The sequence below is a fragment of the Calidris pugnax genome, unplaced genomic scaffold (genome assembly GCF_001431845.1).
Source record: "Calidris pugnax isolate Ruff unplaced genomic scaffold, ASM143184v1 scaffold371, whole genome shotgun sequence".
In the NCBI taxonomy this organism is placed as follows: Eukaryota; Metazoa; Chordata; class Aves; order Charadriiformes; family Scolopacidae; genus Calidris; species Calidris pugnax.
In genome coordinates, this window is record NW_015091373.1 from 1479430 (window position 1) to 1489890 (window position 10461).

Consider the following 10461-nt stretch of genomic DNA (forward strand, 5'->3'; position numbering starts at 1 on the left):
GTGGGTGGAAAAACCCCCCCGGGATGGGCAAACCCAACGCTGGGGGGGGGTCCTTGCCACGTGGTAGCCCCCCCGCGTGCCCCATCGTTAGCCACCCCGATGGGGAATTAACGGGAATGACCTTGTGGGAGCTGCCAGACCCACCCGGCGCTGGGGGGGGGAGAAGATGCCGTGAGCTCCCCCACAGCTCAGGGAAGGGGGGGGGACCCTCAGCTGGACCATGGGGTGAGATGGCCCCCCCCGGGGCAGCCAGACCTCGTTAGCATCACTTCTCGCCCCGTGCTGATGGACACGTCGTGCCCCGGAGAACGGCGGCGCGTCGGCTGCCTGTCAAAACCTCTCGTGTCTCCCCAAACCCAGGGCTGACAGCCAGGGACACGTTATTAACCCCCCCCGGGGGCACCACAGTGATGGACACGACACGGGGGGGCACCCCTGGGTGGTGGTGGTGGTGATTTGGGGATGGAGGGATGAGGGTGGTTACCCCGTCCCCGCTCTCCATGGGGTGCCCCCATCTTGTCCCCCCCCAGTCTGCGGCAGCATGGACATCCGCAACGACGTCTCCCAGCTCCAGAAGCTGGAGAACTGCTCCATCATCGAGGGCAACCTGCAGATCCTGTTGATGTTCACCACCGGCGCCGAGGACTTTCGGGGGCTGAGCTTCCCCCGCCTGCTGATGATCACCGAGTACCTGCTCCTCTTCCGCGTCTACGGGCTGGAGAGCCTGCGGGACCTCTTCCCCAACCTCTCCGTCATCCGCGGCACCAACCTCTTCTTCAGCTACGCCTTGGTCATCTTCGAGATGCCCCACCTGCGGGACGTGGGGCTGCACAGCCTGACCCACGTCCTGAGGGGCTCGGTCCGCATCGAACGCAACCAGGAGCTTTGTCACCTCTCCACCATCGACTGGGGGCTGCTCCTGCCCGACGCCGTGGACAACACCTACATCGTGGGCAACAAGTTGGCCGAAGAGTGCGCCGACGTCTGCCCAGGCATCTTGGACGTGGAGAAACCCTGCGCCCAGACCACCGTCAACGGGCAGTTGGATTATCGCTGCTGGACCTCCAGCTACTGCCAGAAAGGTGGGTCCTGCCCCAGTTTGGGGGTAGGAGGGGGGGCACTGGGGAGGGCTGGTGGAGCTGGGAGGGGATGGAAGGCCATGGTGGCCACCAGGAACGTGGTGGGGGTAACTGGATCCTCACTGGGGGGCATTGGGGAGGACTGGTGGAGCTGGGAGGGGATGGCAGGCCATGGTGGCCACCAGGAGCGTGGTGGGGGTAACCGGATCCGCACTGGGGGGCACTGGGGAGGACTGGTGGAGCTGGGAGGGGATGGCAGGCCATGGTGGCCACCAGGACCGTGGTGGGGGTAACCGGATCCGCACTGGGGGGCACTGGGGAGGACTGGTGGAGCTGGGAGGGGATGGCAGGCCATGGTGGCCACCAGGACCGTGGTGGGGGTAACCGGATCCGCACTGGGGGGCACTGGGGAGGACTGGTGGAGCTGGGAGGGGATGGCAGGCCATGGTGGCCACCAGGAGCGTGGTGGGGGTAACCGGATCCGCACTGTATCGTCCTCCGGAGGAGAGGACCGGCTCCCGGCTGCCGTGTTTTCCCAGCGGGGGGGTAAATACGGGCCCCTCCCGGCCTTGTTTGCTGTAAACAGGAGAGTTGGTAATGGGATATACACTGTAAACACCGATCCTTATCGGGGCTGTAACCTCAGCCCCGGGCCCGGCACCACCAGGAGCTCGGCACGGGCTGGGCCTCACCCCGTCCTCCCGTCTGTCCTCCCGTCTGTCCGTGCAGCCCTGCGTCCGCCCGGTCACACTGCCACCCGTCTCTCCATCCGCTCACCACTTGGCCATCTCTCTGTCCTTCCACCCATCCCTGCGTCCCTCCATCTCTGCATCCCTCCATATCTGCATCCCTCCATCTCTGCATCCCTCCATTCACCCCTTCATCCATCCCTTTATCCTTCCAACCCTCCATCCCTTCATCCATCTCTCCTTCCATCCCTGCATCTTTCTGTCCATCCCTTCACCCATCCCTCCATCCCTCCATCTCTGCATCCCTCCATTCACCCCTTCATCCATCCCTGCATCCCTCCATCCATTTATCCCTCTATCCTTCCATCCCTCCATCCATCCCTCCATCCATCCATCCATCCATCCCTCCATCCATCCCTCCTTCCATCCCTGCATCCTTCTGTCCATCCCTTCACCCATCCCTCCATCTGTCCCTCCATCTCTCCATCTGTCCCCGCATCCCTCTATCCTTCCATCTCTCCATCTCTGCATCCCTCCATTCACCCCTTCATCCATCCATCCCTCCATCCATCCCTCCATCCATCCCTCCATTCCTCCATCCATCCCTGCATCCTTCTGTCTGTCCCTCCACCCATCCCTCCGTCCCTCTATCCTTCCATCTCTCCATCTCTGCATCCTTCCCTCTGTCCCTGCATCTCTCCATCCCTCTACCCATCCCTCCATCCCTCCACCCATCCCTCCATCCATCCCTTCATCCCTCCATCCCACCATTCCTGCATCCCTGCATCCCCCCATCCCTTCCATCCCTCCCTCCATCCCTCCAACCCTCCTTCCATCCTTCCATCCCTCCATCCATCCCTGCATCCTTCTGTCTGTCCCTCCACCCATCCCTCCGTCCCTCTATCCTTCCATCTCTCCATCTCTGCATCCTTCCCTCTGTCCCTGCATCTCTCCATCCCTCTACCCATCCCTCCATCCCTCCACCCATCCCTCCATCCATCCCTTCATCCCTCCATCCCACCATTCCTGCATCCCTGCATCCCCCCATCCCTTCCATCCCTCCCTCCATCCCTCCAACCCTCCTTCCATCCTTCCATCCCTCCATCCATCCCTCCATCCCTCCATCCCTTTATCCATCCCTCCTCTCCCCCCTCAACCCTCCAGAGCCAGATGGTGTCAGCAGCTCCCCCCAAACCCTTCCCACCTCTTCCCTCTCCCCCCATGCAAACCTGGGACCTCCTCTCCGGCCGTGCTGCCCCCAGGGCCGGGCGATCTGTGCCCCATCCCTCCATCCCTCCCCCCCTCCCCGCTGCTCCTTCCCCTGCCCCATCTCCATCCATCCATCCATCCATCCATCCATCCATCCATCCATCCCTCCATCATCCATCTGTCCATCCATCCCTCCATCCCTCCATCTGTCCATCCATCCCTCCATCCATCCCTCCATCCATTCCTCTGTCTTTCCCTCCATCCCTCCATCCATCCCTCTATCAATCCCTCCATCCATCCCTCCATCCATCCATCCCTCCATCCCTCCATCCATCCCTCCATCCATCCCTCCATCCATCCCTCCATCCATCCATCCCTCCATCCATTCCTCCATCCCTCCATCCATTCCTCCATCAATCCATCCATCCCTCCATCCATCCCTCCATCCCTCCATCCATCCATCCATCCATCCATCCACCCCTCCCTCCTTCAATCCCTCCATCCCTCCATCCATCAATCCCTCCATCCCTCCCTCCATCCCTCCATCAATCCCTCCATCCCACCATTCCTGCATCCCTCCATCAATCCCTCCATCCATCCATGTGTGCGTGTGGGGAGGGTCTTCTCCTGTCCCAATGCTGCCCGTCTGTCTCTCTCCCCCCGCAGTGTGTCCCTGCGGCGCGGGCTCGGCGTGCACACCGGGGGGGGAGTGCTGCCACCCCGAGTGCTTGGGGGGCTGCGGGCGACCCCGGGACAGCCGAGCCTGCGTGTCCTGCCGCCACTTCCACTTCAACGGGCGCTGCCTGCCCTCCTGCCCCCCGGGCACCTACGAGTACGAGGGCTGGCGCTGCGTCACCCCCGAGTACTGCGCCAGCCTCCGCAAGGTCTCCCACAACCCCCGCGACGCCGCCTCCAAGTTCGTCATCCACCAGCGGCAGTGCCTCTCCGAGTGTCCCGCGGGCTACACCCGGAACGACAGCAGGTAAAGTGTGTGGGTGGGGTGGGGGGATGTCCATAGGGACCCCCCCGGCACGGTGGTGGCACCCCCCAGGTCATGTTGTGGCAGTCAGGTGAAGTCATAGAATCATAGGATCGTCTAGGTTGGAAGAGACCCTTGGGATCATCGAGTCCAACCATCTACTGGTGGTGGCACCACCCAGGTCATGTCGTGGCAGTCAGGTGGAGTCATAGAATCATAGGATCATCCAGATTGGAAGAGACCCTTGGGATCATCGAGTCCAACCATCTCCCCTACTCTACAAAGTCCTCCCCTACACCATATCCCCCAACACCACATCTAAAAGACTCTCAAACATGTTCAAGGATGGTGACTCCACCCCCTCCCTGGGCAGCCTGTTCCAACGCCCGACCACTCTGTGAAAAATTCCTTCCTAATGTTCAATCTAAACCTACCCTGTTGGAGCGCGTGTGGGGAGGGTCTTCTCCTGTCCCAATGCTGCCCGTCTGTCTCTCTCCCCCCGCAGTGTGTCCCTGCGGCTTGGCTAGATGGTTGTGTCCAGAAGGTGCTACTCAATGGCTCAAAGTCCAGATGGAGAGCAGGGACAAGTGGTGTCCCTCAAGGGTTCCTCACACTAAACAGTCCCAGCTCCTTCAGCCGCTCTTCGTATCTTCAAGTCCCCGCGGGATGGAAGAAGGGAAACATCACACCCAACATCACAACTTCTTCACACTAAGGGTGAAACTTCTTCACGGTGAGGGTGACGGAGCCACATCACCTCTGTGCCTGGGAAGATCGTGGAGCTGATCCTTCTGGATGCCATGCTTGGGCACATGGAGGACAGGGAGGTGATTGAGGACAGCCAACATGGCTTTACTAGGAGCAGATCCTGCCTGGTGAACCTAGTGGCCTTCTATGATAGAGTGACTAGGTCAGTAGATAAGGGACGACCTATGGATGTGATCTGTCTGGATTTCTGTAAGGCCTTTGACACGGTCCCCCACAACATCCCACTCACCAAACTGGAGGGGTACGGATTTGATGGGTGGACTGGTCAGTGGATAAGGAACTGGCTGGATGGTCAGGTAGAAGGGAGGACCCTGGGGACTACCGACCTGTCAGCATCACCTCCATGCCTGGGAAGATCATGGAACTGATCCTTCTGGATGCCATGCTTGGGGACATGGAGGACAGGGGGACATGGAGGACTGAGGACAGCCAACATGGCTTTACTAGGAGCAGATCCTGCCTGGTGAACCTAGTGGCCTTCTATGATAGAGTGACGAACCTAGTGGCCTCTATGATAAAGTGGCCAGGTCAGTAGATAAGGGACAACCTATGGATGTGATCTATCTGGACTTCTGTGAGGCCTTTGACACGGTCCTCCACAACATCCTGCTCACCAAACTGGAGGGATATGGATTTGATGGGTGGACTGGTCAGTGGATGAGGAATTGGCTAGATGGTTGTGTCCAGAAGGTGCTACTCAATGGCTCAAAGTCCAGATGGAGAGCAGGGACAAGTGGTGTCCCTCAAGGGTCTGTGCTGGGACCGATACTGTTTAACATTTTTATCAATGATATAGACAGAGGGATTAAAGGCACCGTCAGCAAGTTTGCGGACGACACCAAGCTGTGTGGTGGTGTCGATACACCAGAGGGATGGGATGTCATCCAAAAGGCGAGGACAGGCTGAGGGAGCTGGGGTTGTTCAGCCTGGAGAAGAGGAGGCTCCGGGGAGACCTAATAGCAGCCTTCCAGACCCTGAGGGGGGGCTACAGGAGAGATGGGGAGAACCTGTTTAGAAAGGGCTGCAGTGACAGGACGAGGGGCAATGGCTTCAAGCTGGAGGGGAACAGATTTAGACTGGAGATGAGGAGAGGGTTCTTCACTGGGAGGGTGGTGGAGCACTGGAACAGGCTCACCTGGAGTATTGTGTGCAGGTCTAGGGCCCTCGATATAGGAAGGACACGGACCGGATGGAGCAGGTCACTAAAATGCTCAGGGGGTTGGAGCCCCTCTGCTCCAAGGACAGGCTGAGGGAGCTGGGGTTGTTCAGCCTGGAGAAGAGGAGGCTCCGGGGAGACCTAATAGCAGCCTTCCAGTACCTGAGGGGGGGCTACAGGAAGGCTGGGGAGAGCCTGTTTAGAAAGGCCTGCAGTGACAGGACGAGGGGCAATGGCTTCAAGCTGGAGGGGAACAGATTTAGGTTGGAGATGAGGAGAAAGTTCTTCACTGTGAGGGTGGTGGAGCACTGGAACAGGTTGCCCAGGGAGGTGGTGGAGGCCCCATCCCTGGAGATATTCAAGGTGAGGCTCAACGAGGCCCTGGGCAACCTGGTCTAGTTGGGGGTGTCCCTGCTGACTGCGGAGGGGTCAGACTAGATGACCTTTGGAGGTCCCTTCTGGCTCAGACCATTCTATGACTCTATGTCCTGCCCCTCCGCCACCCTGCAGCATCTTCTGCCACAAGTGCGAGGGGCTGTGCCCCAAGGAGTGCAAGGTGGGCACCAAGACCATCGACTCCACGCGGGCGGCTCAGGAGCTGGGGGGCTGCACCCTCGTGGAGGGCAACCTCATCATCAACATCCGCCGGGGATGTGAGTGCTGGATCCAGACCCCCCGAAAACCTCCCCGGGGTGCAGGGGGGTGAAGAGATGGGTCTTCTCCCTCTTGGGGTGGGTTAATGGGGAGATGTCCCCCTCCCCGTGCTCACACCCAGGGGTTGTCCCCAGATAATCTGGCCTCGGAGCTGCAGAGCAGCCTGGGGCTCATCGAGACCATCACGGGCTTCCTGAAGATCAAGCACTCCTTTGCCCTCGTCTCCTTGTCCTTCTTCAAGAACCTCAAGCTCATCCGTGGTGACTCCATGGTGGACGGGTGAGGATGGGATGTGGGTTTGGGGACACACACACATGGTTTTGGGGGTGTTTGTGCCCACCGTCTCCATCCATGTCGCCTCCCCCAAGGAATTACACCTTGTACGTCCTGGACAACCAGAACCTGCAGCAGCTCTGGGACTGGAGCCACCACGTCCTCTCCATCCCCGTGGGCAAGATGTACTTCGCCTTCAACCCCAAGCTGTGCCTGGCCGAGATCTACCGCATGGAGGAGGTGACGGGCACCAAGGGGCGGCAGAACAAGGCGGAGATCAACCCCCGCACCAACGGGGACCGGGCGTCCTGTGAGTAGGGGGGACAAGGGACACCCGGTGGTGGCCTGAACCCCCTGCCCGAACCCTGCCACCCCCTCCCCAGGCAAGACCCAGACCCTGCGCTTCATCTCCAACGTCACCGAGTCCGACCGCATCTTCCTCAAGTGGGAGAGGTACCGGCCCCCCGAGTACCGTGACCTCCTCAGCTTCATCGTCTACTACAAGGAGTCGTAAGTTGTCCCCATCCCCAATTTGTCCCCATCTCGGAGGGCTTGGGGAACCCCAACCCGTGGTGTCCTGGTGGGCCGTTGGGCCATGTGGCCGGGAGGGGGGTCTCCCAGGACCCTCCCCGATGCCCAGTGTGGGGCAGACCCTTCCAGAACGTGTCGGAGTACGTGGGGCAGGACGCCTGTGGGGCTCAGAGCTGGAACGTGCTGGACGTGGAGCTGCCCCTCAACACCGAGCAGGCGCCGGGGGTGGCCCTGCTCAACCTCCGCCCCTGGACCCAATACGCCATCTTCGTCCGCGCCATCACCCTCACCACCGCCGAGGAAGGACGCAACTACGGGGCGCAGAGCGAGGTGGTCTACATCCGTACCATGCCGGCCGGTAAGGGGCTGCCGAGGGGGCTGGGGATGCGTGGTCCCCCAAAAAGGGGTCCAGCTCTGGAGTGACATGGACCTGTTGGAGAGGAAGTCACGGAGATGCTGGGAGGGCTGGAGCCCCTCTGCTGGGAGGGGGGGCTGAGAGAGTTGGGGGGGTTCAGCCTGGAGAAGAGAAGGCTCCGGGGAGACCTTGGAGCCCCTTCCAGTCCCTCAAGGGGCTCCAGGAAAGCTGGGGAGGGACTCTGGATGAGGGAGGGGAGCGATGGGATGAGGGGGAAGGGTTTGAGACTGAAAGGGGGGAGATTGAGATGAGATGTGGGGAGGAAATTCTTTGCAGGTGGTGAGAGCCTGGCCCAGGTTGCCCAGAGAAGCTGTGGCTGCCCCATCCCTGGAGGGGTTCAAGGGCAGGTTGGAGGGGGCTTGGAGCAACCTGCTCTCATTGAAGATGTCCCTTCCTCTAGAAGGGATGGAACTGGATGGTCTTCAAGGTCCCTTCCAACACCAAACGTTCTGTGATGCTCTGGTGATTCCACCACTTCCCTGGGTTGGAGAGGACCTTTAAGGTCATCAAGACCAACCATCAACCCACCACTGCCCAACCCACCACTGAGCTGTGTCCCTCAGCACTGGCTTTTAGGTCCCTCCAGGGATGGTGTTTGGGGAGTGGAGCCATAGGATGAGAGGGAAGAGTTTTAAACCAAAAATGAGGAGATTGAGCTGAGCTGTGGGGCAGAAGCTCTTTGGTGTGAGGGTGGTGAGAGCCTGGCCCAGGTTGCCCCGAGAAGCTGTGGCTGCCCCATCCCTGGAGGGGTTGAAGGGCAGGTTGGAGGGGGCTTGGAGCCACCTGGTGTGGTGGGAGGTGGCCCTGCCCAGGGCAGGGGTTGGAACTCGATGATTTTTAAGGTCCCTTCCCACCCAAACCATTTGGTGATTCTATGATTGACACCTTTGTGTCCTCCCTCAGCCCCAACGGTGCCCCGGGATGTCATCTCCATGTCCAACTCCTCCTCCCACATCGTGGTGCGTTGGAAACCCCCCACCCAACGCAACGGCAACATCACCTACTACCTGGTGCTGTGGCAGCAGTTGGCCGAGGACATGGAGCTCTACGTCAACGACTACTGCCACAAAGGTGAGGGCAGGCGGGTTGGGGACAGAAGCCAGGGGACACCAGTGGGGTGGGGATGCCACCAGCCCTGCCCCATCTCTGCCCACAGGTCTGAAGCTGCCCACCAGCAGCGCGGACACCCGTTTTGGGGACGGGGATGGTCCCGAGGTGGAGCAGGACGCGGAGGAACGGTGCTGTCCCTGCCGCCCGGCCGACGGGCAGCTCCGCATGGAGGGGGAAGCTGAGTCCTTCCAGAAGAAGTTTGAGAACTTCCTCCACAACTCCATCATCATCCCCAGGTGCCATCCCCAGGTGCCCCCCCTGTGTCAGGAGGACCCCAGGCTGGGTACAATGTGGGGGCTGGTGCCTACACTTGGCAGACCCTTTAACCAATTTCCTGTTGTCTCAGGCCACCCTGGAAGGTGACATCCATCAACAAGAACCCTCAGAGGTGAGTGGGGACCACACAAACCCTCCCCAACTCGATTTTGGGGGACAACCCAGGTGTCCCACCACCTCCTGTCCCCATCTCCCGCAGGACCCCCAAGCGGCGCAGGGACGTGGTGGCCGTCACCTTCCCGGTCAACGCCTCCTCGGTGGAGCCACCAGCCCCGAGCCGTCCCGGAGGGGACCCCAAACCCGACTTCCAGATCTTCGAGGACAAGGTGGTGCGGGACCGGGCGGTGCTGTCGCGGCTGCGGCACTTCACCGAGTACCGCATCGACATCCACGCCTGCAACCACGCCGCCCACACCGTGGGCTGCAGCGCCGCCACCTTCGTCTTCGCCAGGACCATGCCCGAGTGTAGGTCCCAGAGACCTCCTCCCTCCCAAACCCTGCCTTGGCCACGCTGGGATGTTCTGGGGAGGTCCTGGGTGGGAGCGTGGGTGATGCCCCCGGGAGCTGACCCCCTCGGTGCCCCTCTCCAGTGCAAGCTGACAACATTCCCGGCAACGTCACCTGGGAGCCGGCCGGTAAGAACAGTGTCCTGCTGCGCTGGGAAGAGCCCAGGAACCCCAACGGGCTCATCCTCAAGTATGAGATCAAGTACAGCCGAGAGAGCGAGGTGAGGACCCCCCCACTGCACCCCCTGCCCTCCCTTGCCAGGGGAACAGCACCCATCCCATCCCATCTCCATCCCATCCCATCCCCATCCTCATCCCCATTCCCATCCCCATCCCATCCCATATCCATCCCCATCCTCATCCTCATCCCCATCCCATCCCATCTCCATCCCCACCTCATCCCTATCCCCATCCCATCTCCATCCCCACCTCATCCCCATCCCATCTCCATCCCCATGCCATCCCATCTCCATCCCCATCCCATCTACACCCACACCTCATCCCCATCCCATCTCCATCTCCATTCCAACCCCATCCCCATCCCATTCCAACTCCATCCCCATCTGTCCATCCTCATCCCCATTTCCCTCCCATCCCATTCTGTTTTCATCCCCATTCCCATCCATCTGTCCCCATCCCTATCCCATCCCATCCCATCCCCATCTCCATCCCCATCCGTCTGTCCCCATCCCATCCCCATCCCCATCCCATCCCATCCCATCCCCATCTCCCAGTCTCCATCTCCATCCCCATCTCCATCTCCATCCCAATCTCCATCTCCATCCCATCCCCATCCTCATCTCCAACTCCACTTCC

At 60.6% G+C, this 10461-nt stretch overlaps 2 protein-coding genes across 2 annotated transcripts in view; both read left to right on the forward strand.

Moving 5' to 3' along the window:
• LOC106899438 (death-associated protein kinase 2-like) overlaps nucleotides 1-175 on the forward strand; it is an 18217-nt gene extending 18042 nt beyond the window's left edge. The window contains exon 12 of the mRNA XM_014961251.1: nucleotides 92-175. Coding sequence (XP_014816737.1) covers nucleotides 92-175 — 84 coding nt within the window. The remainder of the gene's footprint in view (nucleotides 1-91) is intronic.
• A 360-nt stretch (nucleotides 176-535) lies between these two features.
• INSRR (insulin receptor-related receptor) overlaps nucleotides 536-10461 on the forward strand; it is a 16380-nt gene continuing 6454 nt past the window's right edge. Inside the window, exons 1-12 of the mRNA XM_014961269.1 lie at nucleotides 536-1082; nucleotides 3644-3959; nucleotides 6391-6533; nucleotides 6669-6813; nucleotides 6903-7117; nucleotides 7191-7317; nucleotides 7458-7696; nucleotides 8657-8824; nucleotides 8910-9099; nucleotides 9210-9251; nucleotides 9339-9604; nucleotides 9730-9866. Coding sequence (XP_014816755.1) covers nucleotides 542-1082; nucleotides 3644-3959; nucleotides 6391-6533; nucleotides 6669-6813; nucleotides 6903-7117; nucleotides 7191-7317; nucleotides 7458-7696; nucleotides 8657-8824; nucleotides 8910-9099; nucleotides 9210-9251; nucleotides 9339-9604; nucleotides 9730-9866 — 2529 coding nt within the window. The 5' untranslated portion in view covers nucleotides 536-541. The remainder of the gene's footprint in view (nucleotides 1083-3643; nucleotides 3960-6390; nucleotides 6534-6668; nucleotides 6814-6902; nucleotides 7118-7190; nucleotides 7318-7457; nucleotides 7697-8656; nucleotides 8825-8909; nucleotides 9100-9209; nucleotides 9252-9338; nucleotides 9605-9729; nucleotides 9867-10461) is intronic.